Below are 16,928 nucleotides of genomic sequence, written 5' to 3' on the forward strand. Positions count from 1 at the left end.
TTTATTTTCACTTCTTTCTTCCTTTATATTGGGCTTCTTAAAATGTCATCTTGTTCAAACCTTTAAAACACTATATTCCTGAATTGTAATAGGTGTATGAGAATAACAGCCTCTCATGAAAATGAAAGACCTAAATGTATTATAATTAACTAACCACACTAGATACCAGGTGACAACGGATTTGTTATGGCTAAATGAGATACCTACTTTATCAGACAGTGGATGTCTCAGTAAGAAACTGGAGTCTTTCTGGAGAAATGCTGAGAACATTACTGCAGTCAGTGTAAATGTCAGCCCAGTGTGCAACTTCCTAAACCTACTTTACAAATACAAAATGTATACCTTACATATGCAGTTTAACAAAGTAATTCGTAATAAAAAAAAATATTAATTAAAAAAAAAAAAAAAAAAAAAAAAACACAGCACTAATGAAAGAAGTGATAGCGAGTCCTTTTAAAGGGGACAAAAATGACCAACAAAGGCTACATATCCTTGGTTTGTTTGGGTTTTAGTGCAGGAGTGTAACAAACAAGGATGAGTCACTAGCAGTACAATAAACAGGTTTGCCTAGTTGGATGGGTGAACGGAGCACAGCAGTTGGAGCCAACATAACCACAAAGAAATATAATCCACTGGATTCCTGACGTCATCACACCGAACCAACCGAGAACCAACAAATACAAAGCAAACAGACACAGAAGCATTAGCTCAATAACAAGAACATAAGAAATTCAAAACAACAAAACAAAAAGAGAAATAAATATTCATCTGATATGCCCAAACTGGAAAGTGATCTGTTGCAGTCTCTGGAGAAAGTGGGAAAGAGGGGAGGTGCAAAGGCTGGAGATTTCCACTAGAGGGCGAGCCAGGGGTGGCGCAAGCACTCTGCGGCCGTGGCTCTCTTCTCAGGGATCAGCTCCAGCATGGGAAGCAGGAAGTCAGTGAAGCACTCTGCTTCTTCGCGGGGCCACTCATACTTGTCGATCAGCACCTCCAGCAGTCCCCACGGCTTCAGCTTTGTGATGTGTTTCAAGTCACCTGCAGTCAACCAGACAGACAACGCAGTATCAGAGAGCCATGCAGGAACAGAGCGCAACACTTTAGAATGTGTGAACTCAGTACAAGGTAGCCAAGTCTATTAAAACATTATGGACATGCATTCTTAATATCTAGATATTACATACAGGAAACATTTTATATTTTTAACTGTAAATGTGTTTCCCAAACAGACAATTCTTTATGTTTAATGTATGAAAGCTTTGTGCCAGTATAATTTTAAAAACATTAGAGCATGATCCTAAGGACAGACAGAAAACTCTCACTCCAAAAACTCTAATCTCGACACTGACACTTTTTGTTTTACCTTTCTTGGTGAAAAAATCCTTGGAATATTTGCCGGTCATTATGAGTTTGCGTGGGACACTCCCCAGCAGCTCAATGATCAGCGCTATATGGTCTACATGGCAGACCGTTGCAAGAGGAGAGGGGAAGACAGACAGGACAAACAACAGATTCATCAGACAGTGTCCCAGTCACAGGCCCAACTCTGGGTGTGTGGATGGAGGGGCTGAGGAAGAGCAGGGTCAGGCTGACAGCACACACGAGCCACACTGTTGCCGAGTTAAGGGTGCACAGACCAGAACAGCTACAAATTAAGGTATCAAACATGGCCATCAGACATAAAAAGAGCTGTAAGGTTCTGCTGTCTCCAGAATCAATAGCTGCAGTTTTGCCTCTGCAGCCAATCAGACATTGGATGGGACGCATATTGCCAATGACAAATTCATACTTCAGCTAGAGTGGAATTAGTAGATGTGATCTTTCCGAGATCTGTGATCTGTTGTTCAGTGAGGCACCTGTTCATGTAGTTCAATCTCCAAGCAAAAACGTCAGCTTCTCACATAAACCTAAAAGTAGTGTTTTATGACGCGTCATCACCTACAACTACAGTTATCAAATTTATATTGAACATCTTTGAAATATTAATCTACTAAAATCAAAATTATTTATCAAGTTTATACATTTGTTTTTTATATCTGGTGAAGCCATTTATATATATACACAACATCTTCATTTTTACAGAATCATTAATGGGTCTAAACATAGAGATCTGGACGTTTTCATCACGCTTGCAGCATTTCACAATATCGACAAATAAAAATAAAATCTCGTTGCGTTATGTTACCAAGACTCTAGGGCTAGAATTAACCACCAGGATTCTTTTCTTTATTTATCATTTCATCATGGATTTCTGCATGAAAAAATATATATCAATTATCAAATAGCTGTCAATTAATTTTCTTTGCAACTGACTGACTAATCATTTTAGCTCTACAAGACTCTTCAAGATATTGAATGGCAGCAGAGTGGTTTTCCAAGCACAGAGACTAGGATCCAGGTTCCAGCGCCCCCCAGCAGGCAGACATCTGTCCTCCAGAAGTGCTCTTGAGCATGATGCAAAATGCCTACAAGTTCCTGAGCCTGAGATATTTTTCCCAGGGTCAAGTATAATTATCATATTGTTGAAAATACTCAGTAACACTTGCACTTTCTGATGTCACTAAAAACACTAATAATCTGAAACTCAATTATTATACACTTTAGACCTGTGATTAACAGAAAGGGTGCAACAAAGTTTCAACAATTTGTCTGTGATTCAATTATTCTATTAGATTAAGTTAAAAGTATTCACTCCTGTGACTGACCTCACACCCTGACTCCCCTGTGGAGATCAATAGTGTCTAGTATCCAGCCAAGTCCCTTGGCTGGAACTAAGGACATACTGACTGTACCTCTGCCAGGCAATCGTTGGCAGAACTACTGATACTCTAATCAATGTCTGATGGCCACGCTCAAAGTAACAGACATTTATTGGTCTGTATTGACCATTGTGCCCACTTCCCTGCGCACACCAATAGTTTTGGTAGATCTGAATGTGCTGACTGAAACCTTTACCCTTCTCCCTGCCGTCCACCACCGTTCCCACAGCAGGCCGCAGACAGAGGGGTGGCGTACCTCTCTTGGTGAAGTATTCCTGTGAGTATTTCCCACTCAGAGCATAGTGACGAGGGATTTTACCAAGCAACTCAATCATGAGAGCAAGATGGTCTGGAAATGAGGCATATCAGAGGAGGAGAGGGAAGATGGGAAGTCACAGGGAAACAGTTTTGGAGAGAGGAGAGGAGATGGCAGGTGGGAGAGGGGATAGCAGAGAGATGGCAAACGGTCATGTGGAATCAATGAATTAGGTACAATGGATGATGACAGCCTAGTATGACAAGAAGCACAGGTATTGCAAGCCTGTATTATTTTTTTCACATTTACAAGCATTTGAACACATGTAGGCCATTAACTTTCATATATGAAAACAAACCTGAAGACTGAATCTGACTGAAAATAAGGCTTAAAGCACAGCTTTCAAAGCCATTCACACTGAAACAAGTACAGCACACTCTGATAAGGGATGAGTGATTAGTAAAAAAATCCAATAAAGCACAGCCAAACGACAGAGAAAGCAGTGGTAGGATAGTAAGCAGGAGAACTTAGGAGTGCATGTAGGTGAAAAAGTATTCACAGCTGCGGGATATGTGCCAATGAACTGAAGGTTGAATCTCAGTACATACCTGGCATGCCACAGCAGGATCAAGTCAGTACAGACAACTCAAGCTATGCAGCAAGCCAACATTTACATAAAGAAAACATAAAAAGTAGAACAAGGAAGCGTGAGGAGTAAGTGATGAGGAGATGCAGAAAGGTAAGTGAGGAAGTGAATGGATGGCCCCGTCTCCAGTGCGGCAGAAAATGTGGTTGAAGGTGTTAGAGAGGAAATAAACACAGGAATGTAGGTACTCATCATCACATGATTCTCATCTACATTTCTTCTAAATGTGAGACCATTTGAAATCACTGTAACGGAGTACCTCATTTTAAGTGCTAACACTGTAAAAAATTGAGCAAAGTGCACTGCAACTTACTGTGCAAACTGCACATTAATTTGCAGTGAAGGACACAAATTGCCATGCCAACTGTGAAACTCTTATTAGATATGTTTAATAATTTCAGTAATTCACGACGAGACTTAAGAACTAACGAAGGCCAATTTAACAATAAAAACATCATGAAGCTTTTCACAGTAGCAATAACTGTTAAACGTTAACCAACAATGCTAAAAGCCTCTTACCAGTGAGGCATACTTTTAAAAAATACTGCTAAATGTAATACTTAGGATTAACGCTGTTTAATTATAACTGGATAAAACAGAAAATGGAGAAGAAGAGGAAGTCCCAGCAATACCTTCATCCCTGGAATAATCTTCCCCAGAATGTGGTTCAAACAAGTAGTCCCCTGTGGCAAGTTCAAAGGCCTAAGGAAAAAAACAAGGAAAAGATACTGTATGAAGGGATATATTTACTCCTTCCCACAACTTGCTACACTCTCATAATGCTACTGAGGTCTGTAAGGTACATTGGACTATGATTTTTTTGTTTGTTTGTTTTAATACAATACAAGCTGATTATCAGTGCAACCTCTCACCATGCAGGCTGTGCTCCATATATCAGCTGGTGTGCTGTACCCAGCACCAATGAGCACCTCTAAGGATCGGTACTGCCGTGTTTGTATGTCTTCTGTAAAGTGCTTGTGCTGAGAGAGGGAAACAGAGGGGGGAACAATTCATAAAAGACAAGATTCTAAAAAATGGTAGGTGACAGAGCCTACAGACTGTATCCTGTTACAATGGGAGAAATATATTCAAGATTTATAAATGTGTGGAGACTGTAGAGAACTGTACGAAACCGCATCTGCCATTCCACATCTGAACTTAAACACTATACTGTATATAAACAAAGAGCTACAAGACTGAAGTATTTCTATTTTGGTAGAAAGATGACACTGGATGTGTTCCTCTGTGCAAGTCTTCATCCCCAATCAGGAAATCCCTTAAGTCATTAGCAGACTACTCACCACCCAGCAAGCATTTCCCAAGTCTGCAATCTTGACCTTGATCTTGTCTGCATTGAGTGGTTCAAGGGGGTTAACTAGCAGGGATCCTGCTGTTAGCTTGCCTACATCAGAGCACAGAGAGACACAGATAAGGATGGACTAAAAATCTAATAAACAAATAGTTTAACAATCAATATTTCAAAGTTCACATGGCTGAGCACTTATTAGCTTCCAAAGCAGCCCTACCAGAACAAACTGCTGCCACCAAACCTTTTTGCAGTTAGTAGATGTACTGATTTTGGCTGACTGACTGACCGTTTCTCAGGCTTTCATGGGTTCTATATTGACAGTCAGGCCCGTCCTCTCCCTCCTCCTGCAAAATGCTTTGCTCCAGCTCTCCTTCCTCCAGCCCAACAAGAAGGTGTCTTTCAGTAACTCCACTCCTCTGAGCGCTCCTGCCTTCGGTCTCAGTGTCAAGCTCATTGAGATCAGCAGAGTCCACACCGTTGGAGATAGGGTGGACAGGGGATTCCATGTGTTGCTCCTCCTGACTGGCACTTTTCTCTGAGGGCTCTGTGTTGCCATTATGTTGGTCTTCGTCCCTCCACTGGGACTGTCTCTGTTCCACCTCCACATGGCCATTACAGTTCAGCTCCGTCAGCCCCTCTGGTCCCACCCTCATGAGATCTCCATGCACACTGCTCTCTGACGGTGTAAGGACAGTACAGTTGACAATTCTTTTTTTGAAATGACTCAAACCAGGGAATTTATTAGAACTTTAACCAACAGCAATAAAAAATGAAGTAGCACACATTACTCCTGTGATGTTGGCTTCTTACCCACTGTTTCCTTGTTTCCTAGCTCCTGAAGTGACACCTGTCTGAGAGGAGCACACACCCGTCCTTTTGGAGACTGTGGATCCTCATCTTCATCATCCTCCTCCTCTCGTGCCTCTGTGGTCTTTTCCATTTCTTCCAGGTCCATGATGCACTTTTCCAACAGCTCTGCTTGACGCTTCTGCTTCTTTTTTAACTTCTTCTTCTTGTTCTTGGACATTTTTACTGTCTGTCAGAGAAGAATGCGGGAAATAGAAGGCGGCTTTCATTGATAGCTGCATATTTTTGGGACTGCTTTGAAAGTGTGTTATACTGAAATGTGGGAGGCTGATGTCCTGTGCAAAATAGTAAATAATAAAAGGGTTGTACCTGTTTTGGAGCTGGTGCTGTGCTTACTGAAAAGAGAATATCAGATGAATACAAACTGTTATCAAACTATGAATGTACATATGAACATATGTGTGTGTTTGTGTGTGTGTATGTGTCTCATACTTGCTGAACCAGAGGGAGGAGGTGCCCCAGCCCTCTGCCACTCTGTGGCCTCTGCTGCGAGCTTGCGGACATAAGGCTCATCAACACTCATTAGGATATTCTCTGGCTTAATGTCTGTGTGAATGATCTGACACTTTGTGTGCAGGTAGTCCAGGCCTTGGAGTACCTGGAAAATGCATGCATGGAAAATGATTAACTGACTGTAAAAGTTAAACTACACATTTGAGCTGAACTGAAAATGTTAATATTTCAATATGTTTTTCTCTGTGTCTCTTTTGGTTTTCTACACAGTTAAAACAAATGGAATACATGGCTAATACACATGTGCCTCAGAGGGACACAAATGTTGTCATTCTGAACAAAGTAAAAATAAAATCCTTGTAATTTGCCATGTTTGGTAATGATTTACATTGTATAATAAATAATCCAAACGTAAATAATAGTTATACTTCCTGGCAACATATATATGATGTATCAATATTACTGAATCACTTACTCATTCCATCACAACAAAAGCTCCTTGGCTGAAAAAAACTCACTTCAAGCTTCACAATTTTTCTCACTCCATCTGTCATGTAAAGAGGCAGGTTTGACTTGCTCACTGTTTGTATTTTCAGTTCACTACATGCTCTGCCCTGACTGGTTTCCATTGATCATTCAGCCTGGAGGCTACATGACTGCTTTGAGCTGGTGGAAGCTATAACTGAACCTTCATCATGAGTCATCTGCATAAAAAAGGTGCGACACTGAGTCTCGGGTTACCTGTCTGATGATGCTCTTCACGCACGGCAGGGGCAGCCCTTGGTAATTGGACTTTATTATCCACTTTAATAAATGATGCCCCAACACCTCAAACACCATGCAGACATCTGAAGATGACAGCAGTCAAGATAGTAACAATGCAATTACTGATGTCCCGATTCCGATCTGAGACACTCCGAGTCCTAATATTCGGTAACTGCCGATACCTAGTCCAATCACATACTTAATTTAAAAAGGTACTTAAATGTTGATTAAATAGCCTTTGGATCTGAAACATTGAAATAACACAGCTGTAGATTAGTTAATCTCACACACCTTTTTTTTTTAAAAATTTTTATGAGCTTCTTGATCCAAATACTGAAAGTCATGGTTTAAAAAGTAAAGTTTATAAGCTTAAATTATTGATATATGAATGAAAGTTGAGTTGGGAGAATGCCATCCCTGACAGTAACAAGATTCAATCCAATAGAAAGAAGTTTCACACTGCTGGATTTGTTGTAACCATGAAAACAGTGAGTTCACTCATGGTTGTACAGTGATGTTACAGAGTGGTAGTTCTTCCCTCAGAAAATATCTTTGACAATTACTGACAGCAGTGTGCAGAGAGCACACAAACCCAAAACAGCTAAGTTTAATTTAGGCCTGTTATCAAGTTACTGACAGAATTAACATTAATTAACGACAGCTGATATCATGTACCACTGGCGACGTTTGTCATTTTAACTACCCAAAGCGCTGCTCCGCACCAGCTAAAAATGAGAGCTGCAGCTTAATGTTTTGTACACCGCTTTGCTAATGATTATAAGCGTCGGAGCTAAGTGAACCTTTGTATATTTCCAACCTCAGTGTCTGAACTCAGAGTCACTCACCACTGCATCCAATTAATATTTTACTTTGAGACACTAATTTTCACTGGCTTATGAAGCGGGATGCTGCACTGTAGAGGCCGGCTGTCTTAAAGGAGAGGAGCTGCAAAACAATTTGTCTGAGGTGTACAAAACAAAGCAAAGAACAGTAAAGAAAACCAACTTCAAAATCAGATCCTATTTTAGCTGATACCATGCCACTGAAATATGCCTGGATCAGCCTCGATACTGATCCTTAGGATCAGCTCAGGACATTTCTAAATGCAATACAAGTAAAGCCAAACTGAAAACTCATTAGGAAAGAACAATTTACTAAACATGTCGAGGCCCTGTGGTAATTCACCTACATGAGGAATAGCATTTTTTTTTTTTTTTTTTACCAGAAAGGATGGTCATGACAGGTCAACAGTGTTGTAAGGGAGTCTCATATTACAGCTATAGCTATCCATGTGGCATTAGGGGGCATTACTCAGCCAAAGTGTTGTGATAGGTGGAGATCTGTTTGGGACACACAAGGTTCCATTAAGTCCAGCCGACACCTGCTGTTTAATTTGTTACTTATATACTGCTTTCCCACTAAATTTGACACCAAGGAAAAGAAGGATCCTTTCCCTGAAAAAGTATTTTTCTAAGAATTAATTAACTTTATTCTTTCCAGTAGGAAGCTACTAAACACATCTAATCTGAGTCATAAAAGACCAGGAAGCATTTGCACTATTTGTCTGTAAAGGATACGAGTTCCATTGACACCAGAGATCTTGAAGTCATCTAGCAGCTGGACCACCATCTCCCGGTTGGGGTCATTGGGGTCTGAGTTTCTTACCTGAAGACAAAGAAAGGGAACAATGCAATCGAAACATTCGGGATTTACACTTACTAATATATGACTTGACGAATACAGGATTGGCATTCGCGTCTCTTCGTCTGTAACTATGCAATACTACTTGATCAGACAAGCCTAACATGCTGAAAGTTGTTACACAGTACTTTACAAGTAGCAACTCATTATGTACAATCGGTAAAGGCTTGCACTGGAAACATGCTCCTGTTGTGTTGTGCCATCTGTGTTGTAATTAACTTTGAGTGTCTGTACTCAAGACATCAATAGATGTTTGTGTACATTTAAAGAGCTTCCTAAAGTGCTTCCTGAATTATGTGATATCAACTCACAGAAGCTACTGTGTGCAATTAGCTGAGCTACTTACAGATCTGAGGAGTTTGATCTCATCCACTGCTGTCTCCGTGTAGTGTTCCGCACTCTTCACCACCTTCATTGCAACAAATCTCTTCACCCTGCAACCAAAGCGCAAGTAATGTTCACTAAAAGGAAGCACCGTACAAGGTCCTACTACAACAGTCTCAGAGTCAGCTGCTATTGTATCTGTTATCAAACTTGAGGTTTGAAAAACAAAACAGTGCAGTAAGAATATGCAGTAAAGTTTTTTTCATACTGGATGTCCCAGGCAAGCCACACCGTGGAGAAGTGTCCCCAGCCCAGTTTCCGTATAACATGATATTTTCCATTGTAAAGGTCTCCTACTTTCACATGGTGGTAGCCACCTAGAAGAAAAGAAAATGCACATTAACGTAAATGTAATAACTGATTACGACCTTATTGAAGACAATATACTGGTTATTGTAACTGTCAGGTAAACACCTGAACTGGGTTATCTTAGTTAAATTAAGTCAGTAAATTGGCATAAATCAGTTATTGGGGGCGTTTTTTACTGAAAACCATGTAAACACTTGAATCAAATGTTTCAGTTTGGTTTTCACAATAACTGGGTTATACTGTGCGTGTAAACATACAGAGTAGGACGGACTCACCTTTGCAGTAGTCATTAGGATCCTCCTGCTCCTCATCATCGGAGCCGAGAATCTCCTCAGGCTCCTCGGGCTCCTGAGGCGAGGCTTCTAGCTGGGGCTGCTGTCGAGTTCTGGGATTAGCTGGCTGTCTGATGGACAAACACATCAACCATCATTGACTTCATTAGGAACACAGTAACTGACATATTCTTTCCTGTCTGAGAGCAGAAGTCCTTTCAGCATTAATCTTCACAGCTCTTCTTACCAATTACCTGTCATTTAATTACAGAAATGCATTCATATTTAACAAATGAAATATTCTACATCTTTTCAGGAGATTTTTAACAGTTAACCATAAGACTCCACCCTACAAATTTAACAGCACACAAAACTTGCCTTTAAACCTGTGACAGGTTGTTAATTTGAATCATCACCTGGGAATTAAATTGTAAACTTTGGTCTAACTGCCTTTACGTGTCTTAGTTTGGCCTGGATGTCAATAAAAGAAAGCTTTGTCAGTTTCTGTCATGGTCTAACCAGTTGAATTTAAGATACACTTATAATTTAAATAAATGCTAAATACCACTCAGAATCTCCAATAATCTGAACGAATTTGGACTTCTATATTAGCTCAGATTAATAAAAGGGATGTCCAGAGCTAATCTACAAGACTAATGTTGAAACCAATCCAGTCAGTTTTTTTATTGATCTTTATCTTTTTTAAAGAAATAATCAGCGGCTTGACAGCGACTGTAATCGAGCAATGCCAGCAAATACAACTTGGGTTAAAGAAACATTTTTCTGATTAACCCAACCTTTAAAGTGCTGCTGACAATTTTAAAAAAAAAGCTCCTTAACTTCTACATCTTCTTCATGCAAGCCATAAAGAGAGCCTGTTAAAATCCTGTCAAAAACTTCCTGCCACATCAGATCCACACTGACAAATCCTCCTTCCACAGATATCACACGTAAAGAGACTATACAAAACATTTAAGTAAATCTGTGCTGTAGGGTACATTTCTTAAGGCACAGCTATTCAGCTGTGAAAACATGTCTGAATAATTATGGCTTTACTAATTTTACTGAGGACCCATTTTAGACTAAGTGTACGCTGTGTATCTGTAGGAACATATAAACACTGCTGAATCACGACTTCTGTACTTGGTATTGTTAGATACTCAATAATAAATCACTAGGGTCAGGGGCAAGAAAGCTAAACAGCAGCTGCATTAAAAAGGAGAAAAAATATATATGCATCATCATTAAGACAAAGAAGAGGGTACAAGCCTCTGAGCCACTGGTGTCCCATAATTAAAAAGCTCAATTATTTTTTCATTATGTCAGGATGTCAGTTGGAAGAGACAAAGTCCCTCTAGAGCCAGTCATAGAAGACTGAACTAAAACAAAGACATTCAGAAAATAACATTAAAAATATGGCCCAAAGTTTTGTACACTAAAGACAAATGATGCATTAAAATATCATTTTATTCTACTAAAAGTCTAGTACACAACAAAAAACAAAAAACAAACTGCAAATTAAGTGTCATTGTACAATTAATGTTTGGCAATTAGCACATGAAGAAAGGGCTCAGCCTGAAATGCATATTAAATAATTGGATCACTGCGTGCAGACTTTTTAAATCTGTATTTACTGGTGTTTGACCATAACTGGAGCAAAAATTTATCAAAGCAGGCGTCAATGTACAACAGGATGTTTTAGGTTAATATATAGGGGGAATGAACTTCAGATTTTTAATGAGATTTATCTCTAATTTGAGGTTTTGTTAATTTAGTCATACAAATCTTTACATGTGAAATATAAATACAGCGGTTCTGGCATTTCAACCAAGCACAACAGGGACATTTTATGTAGTAAATACAATAAATGGCATGTGAGAAGTTTGTCTGTGTGTGTGTGTGTGTGTGTGTGTGTCATCCTATAATCTGTGTTTGCCAACAGTACAGTTGCTAATATTAACTTGAAAGCCACACAGTCTGATGTTACTTTCTCCACAGAGGAGATTAAGGCTGCTCATCACTAGGGGAGCCAAGAGAGCTGAGATCACATTCAAATAAATTCCTAAACTGGTCTGTAGTGTCTCACAAATGGGCTGCTGGTTTCCACATAATCTGCAAAATCATGCCTGACATGGTTATTTGAAGAAAAGAGGTTGTAAGCAAGTTTGTGCACCAATGACAGAACAAACAGCTGCGATTATTTATTGAATTATTTTAACTGAAATTTGACTTCCAAATGATGACTTTTCCATTTGAAATGCAGTTGCTAGTAATGCATTACTGCTTGTAACAGTAACACATTTGTAGGAAGCAAACAGAATTGATACTAAAAATTCATCTTTGCAGTTCTCATACTCAGTCACAGCTCTTCATTAACTGTCGAAGAATGAAGACAGGGATGAACCAAGGGAATTATTTAAATATGGAGCCAGACACAACTCCAATTAGTCATCTTTTCAAGAAAAATAAAACATGGTGACTCTATTTTTGAGCGAGTGCTCCTATTTTTTGCCAGTGCTCATCATTTTGGGTGTGAAGGCAACTGTATGCTCTAATATTCAAGTCATTCTGATATGCGTTTTCTCAGAGATTCCAACGTTGAATTGATATTTATCCGGACAGCTGATTTAAAACTATAGCCAGTTCCCTCCGCTATGTCCCCGAGAAGAAGCGTTACTGCTCATCTATATATATGGTGCTCAGCATGCAAGGGTGACTGTGGCGTGCAACAGTACTGTTTTAAAATTTTATCTTGATTGTTAGTATCATATGATTCTTATGCGTAATGGACATGCAAGTTTCAGCCTTGAAGATAACACTGCCAGGAGATGAGTATCTGTAATAGTGCTGTTTTCAGTGAAACACCATGCTTCGGTGGGCTGATGTGGGCTTCTTCATTCTTGTTTTAAATATAGCACAGGCTGTTATGTAACACTCCAGAGGATGCCACTGATGGCATGATTAGTAGATTGTTAGGTACACCAAAACAATCAGTATTGGAGATCAACGCTTGAGCAGTGTATTTTCATCCCTAAATTTGCTTTATCTTAATGCAATCATTAAAAAAACTATTTGATAGTAGGACATAGCCTTCAGGAATTTATTTCACATTGTATATGGACTGCTTACAACATGTATCCTATTATAATGACTGTCCGAAACTTTGTAGACAACGATACTGCTTTCACTTGAACCCCATGTAAAAATGGAAAGCTGTGGAAACCAACCCAGTTGCTCAACCTCACGATTCTCCTGAGATACTTTAATAAGTCTTTCACTTCACTTCACTTTATTTCTGGATCGTGCACAGAGCAAAAAATAAATTAGTAGTGTAAACATTCAGCCAAAGACATTTTGTCAGTTTCACATCTAAAAGTTTGGACCATGTACAGACAACACACGTGTCAAAACCGCAACTGAACAACCACCGACCGAGTGCGACTGCCAAATTCATGCTAGTGTGAGGTTATCGTGTACAACACGAAGAGACGAACTTGAACTAGGGGAAAGACTCACTTTTTGCTGGTCTTCTTTGCTTTCGCCCTCTTCTTCCTCGCCTGGAGTGCCAGAACTGTCAGAAGAAACCAATGACAAATTGTTATTTCCATTGTCTAAAGCTGCCGTTTGATCTCCAGCTCACAGTCAAGACAAAAAAAAAAAAGACGACACAGTCTGAGGTAAAGGATATAACTACCTCACCTTACAGCTCATAAACTCGGGTCACCGTGGGTTGTGATATATCATGTTTGCAAATACCAGTATGTAAATCGCAACTGCGGTGCATGTGTCAACCAGTTTGATACTGGAAACCATCTAACGTTAAGTAAAATCACTAAGCTACCCACATAGGTAACCGTTCATCTCACCGACTGCAACGTTTGTGTGCCAAGAACTAATTTTATATACTCTCGTGGTTAGCAGGTCCGCTAATACAGCACCAGCTGGTGAATGTTGTCGGTGTTTTAGCTTGTGTATGAAACGGAAAGCGCTAGAAAGCTGAACGCGGCTCGCTAATCCTGACATGTCCCATTGAAGCTAAAGCTAACGTCTGGAGAGCTAACGTAGCTCGCCCCAGCTCAACAGAGCGTGACAGACGCGTTCAGTTAAACCACCATCTGAATGCATGCGGCTCGGCTAAACTTTACATTTGTGACATCCACTGCAGCGTCGACGCGCACACGCACACACTCACACACGGGCTAACATTGCCCACGCAGGGTGCAGAGTGTCGGTGTAAAGATTTACCTTTCCTCTCCATGTTGGCTGGACCCGTAGCTTAGCCGTTAGCTACACCACCAGTGATCGAATGTTCCACGCGTGCGCACTAGCTCGTTTTGCTCATGGGGAGCTGCCCCAGTGATGAAGTCTCCACCTGAGCATCAAAACATCTTCATGGACTTCACTACACTGAAGCTGCAGGCAGAAGACTGCATGGCCGGATCGACCTCTGAGGTGGCCCCTGTGTAGATATTGCTGTTGGGCCCCTAGTGTGCTTTATTACTTTATTTACTATATTTAGAAGGAGCCATAAATTACCTAAATCAGCTGCAGGGCCTGGCTTGATGTTGTTCTTAGGTGGTTCACATTCCTTAAGAAATGTGCAGTTAATGAAATAACCACAAACGAAATTAACACGCAGTGGGTCTGGCAGTTTTGCTGCCCCTGGGCAGTTGCCCACTTTGCCCGTTTGGTGAATATTTTTGGGTGCCCAGCCCACATGGGCTTACAAGGCACCGTTTACATTACCTTCAATACAGGCAAGAGAAAACAAAAAGGAAGAAGGCCAATACATGGTACTGTAGACATACACATTGTTTCAGATATAAACTGAACAAATTAAACATACAGAGCTCTCATAAGTTGAATGTAGGCGTTTCACAAAAACTGAGCTGTGTCATACGTCTTGTACACTCGGTTGGCAGTTTATTAGGTACATGTGGCTAAACCTAATGCAGTCTATTACATTAATCCTGCAATAAATCCTCAGTCATGAAGGTTATAATAATCAGTTTTTACCAAAACTGTCTTAAAGAGGTGTTGATTCAACTGTATGGTCATTCTAGAGAATGTAGTGTGTGGTGCTGTTGAGCTGTGTTGCGTTGTACACAGAGGTGTTTCTGTTATTTAGTCTACCCTCACTGATAGAAATGGGGTGGACAAAATAACAGCAACGCCTTTCCACACAACACAATACAACAGAGTGCATGTAGACATGTATTTTACTCCACATTCATCTGTCATATCAAACAGACTGTGATGCCAAGCAGACATTTTGAGGAAAGGTTTAACTGGAAGATGATGATAAAATGGATAGCCGAATATAAAATGAATTTCATTCCCAACTTCGTGCATATCACACAAGAGACATCTTCTTTCCTTTCTCCTCTGGGACTGGATTGAAGCATCCAGTTTCCACAACAAACGGCAGGATATCAGATTTTAACCGAGCACGAACAGACCTCTGAGCTCTGCTCTGAATAACGGTAACATATTGCTCCGCATGATAACTATGGTTAATGACACAGTACGTTCTCAGGTTCGGTTTGCTTAATATTTCTTCTGACTGTTTTTATGGATAGTTTTCACATAAAAGAGACTTAAAGTTACAAATTGTACAAGGCAACTCATTTTTAAATATGTACTATAAATCAAATTTAGAAAATAACTATAATAAGTTTGGTAACAGAGACAGTGAACAGCCTGCTATTTATTGGTATTTTATGTAGCAATGCTGATGGGACTGCCAACTCATTTTTTTAACCTTTTATGGACTTTTACTGCATGAAAATAGGTACAGTATGTTGACTTAACTTGTGTTAGACCAGTAACATTGGCAGGTGGCTGTAAAGTGTCAAATGATCTGCCTGATGGAAATTGAAGTTATTAAATGGTTAAATGGTTTGTGCCCATATAACACAACTGACTAACTAGTTGATTAAATAATTCTAGGAGTGAGTACATGTAGATAGTGTAAAATTTTAATGCTGATGATAATAAATACTGTTTCTAATCAGTGGTGGAAGAAGTACTCAGATCTTTTACTTAAATATGGTAATACCATACCATATCATACTGTTACAAGTCCGACATTCACCAAATGACTTAAGTATGTTAAGTATAATCAGGAAAATCCACTTATCAAAAGTAAAATGACTCAATGCAGACTGTTTTACTATTATTATATGATGTTATTAAATTATTATTACTGATGCATTAATGAGTAAACAGCATTTTATTGTTGCAGCTACTCGATGTGGAGGTAATTTTTTAACCATTTTATATAGAGATGCAACTAAGTATTTTCATTATGGATTCATCTGTTGCTTATTTTCTTGGTTTATCTTGAAAATGGTGAGAAATGCACATCACAGTTACCCAGAATCCAAAGTGACACCTTCAAATGTCAACTGTCTCATTACAAATCCTCACATTTGAGAAGCTGGAACCCTAAAATGCAATTTTTGCTTGAAAAATGGCTCAAATGATTATCAAAAATAGTTTACAATTAATTTTCTGTCAATTGACAAACCAATCAATCAATCAACTAATGGTTTCAGCTCTACTTATATATACTTTTGTGTGAATTAATCTTTTTAATCGTGTTTTATAAGCTTGTCATATATTTTGTATCCAAAATAGTAATTTGTAAAGTAACTATTAACTATAGCTTTTTAATAATTGTAGTGGGGTAAAAATGACAATTTCCTTCTGAATTGCAGTGAAATTACACAAGTAAAGAGAAGTACCTCAAATTTGTAATTAAGTACAGAACTTTGAGGAAATGCACTTAAGTTACTTTCCACCACTGTATTTTACTACACTGAAGCTGCAGGCGACAGAGACAGACTGCTATAAAGTATTTTATGCAGTAGTACTACTTACGGAATTTGATTTAATGTTACTACATGCCATTAAATTGTGTCAGACCAGTAAAACTCACAAGTGCTGTGAAGTGTCAAATGATCTGCCTGATGGAAATTGAGGTGATTAAATGGTTATATGGTTTGTGCCCAAATAACACAACTGAATAACTAGATGAAATAATTCTGGGGGTAAGTACATGGTTTCTGCAGGGTCGACTAAGCTAAATTTAAGTTGAGAATTTGAAGTTAAATTGTTTATATTCTTATACAATACACAGTCCCACCAGGGGGGCTTCTGATTGGTCCCAAATTCATTCTGAAGCATGACAACGGCCCCAACCATA

The 16,928-nt window shown here is 39.3% G+C and overlaps 1 protein-coding gene across 2 annotated transcripts; it reads right to left on the reverse strand.

Moving 5' to 3' along the window:
* Positions 1–405: 405 nt before the first annotated feature.
* On the reverse strand, positions 406–14,093 carry srpk1a (SRSF protein kinase 1a). 2 transcript variants are annotated; one of them, XM_040152874.1, is made up of 16 exons: positions 13,967–14,093; positions 13,238–13,292; positions 9,725–9,852; positions 9,349–9,457; positions 9,103–9,190; positions 8,633–8,720; positions 7,032–7,138; positions 6,270–6,435; positions 6,147–6,172; positions 5,781–6,006; positions 5,257–5,646; positions 4,963–5,063; positions 4,534–4,641; positions 4,294–4,363; positions 1,364–1,456; positions 406–1,038 (listed from the first exon to the last, which is right to left on the reverse strand). In XM_040152874.1, the coding sequence occupies exons 1-16, from the start codon at positions 13,977–13,979 to the stop codon at positions 854–856; spliced, it is 1,953 nt and encodes a 650-aa protein (XP_040008808.1). In that variant the 5' UTR covers positions 13,980–14,093; the 3' UTR covers positions 406–853. The 2 variants fall into 2 exon arrangements, with proteins under 2 accessions (XP_040008808.1, XP_040008807.1); XM_040152873.1 differs by lacking the exon at positions 1,364–1,456 and adding an exon at positions 3,016–3,108 and having other exon boundaries at positions 407–1,038.
* Positions 14,094–16,928: the final 2,835 nt, after the last annotated feature.

The sequence above is a fragment of the Xiphias gladius genome, chromosome 18 (assembly GCF_016859285.1).
Source record: "Xiphias gladius isolate SHS-SW01 ecotype Sanya breed wild chromosome 18, ASM1685928v1, whole genome shotgun sequence".
NCBI lineage: Eukaryota > Metazoa > Chordata > Actinopteri > Istiophoriformes > Xiphiidae > Xiphias > Xiphias gladius.

Coding starts and splice junctions, on each gene's coding strand:
- srpk1a (XM_040152874.1), bottom strand. Junction 9,458..9,724: donor TCCTAATGACTACTGCAAAG/GTGAGTCCGTCC, acceptor CTTTTCTTCTAG/GTGGCTACCACCATGTGAAA. Junction 8,721..9,102: donor AGATCAAACTCCTCAGATCT/GTAAGTAGCTCA, acceptor CTTTGTCTTCAG/GTAAGAAACTCAGACCCCAA.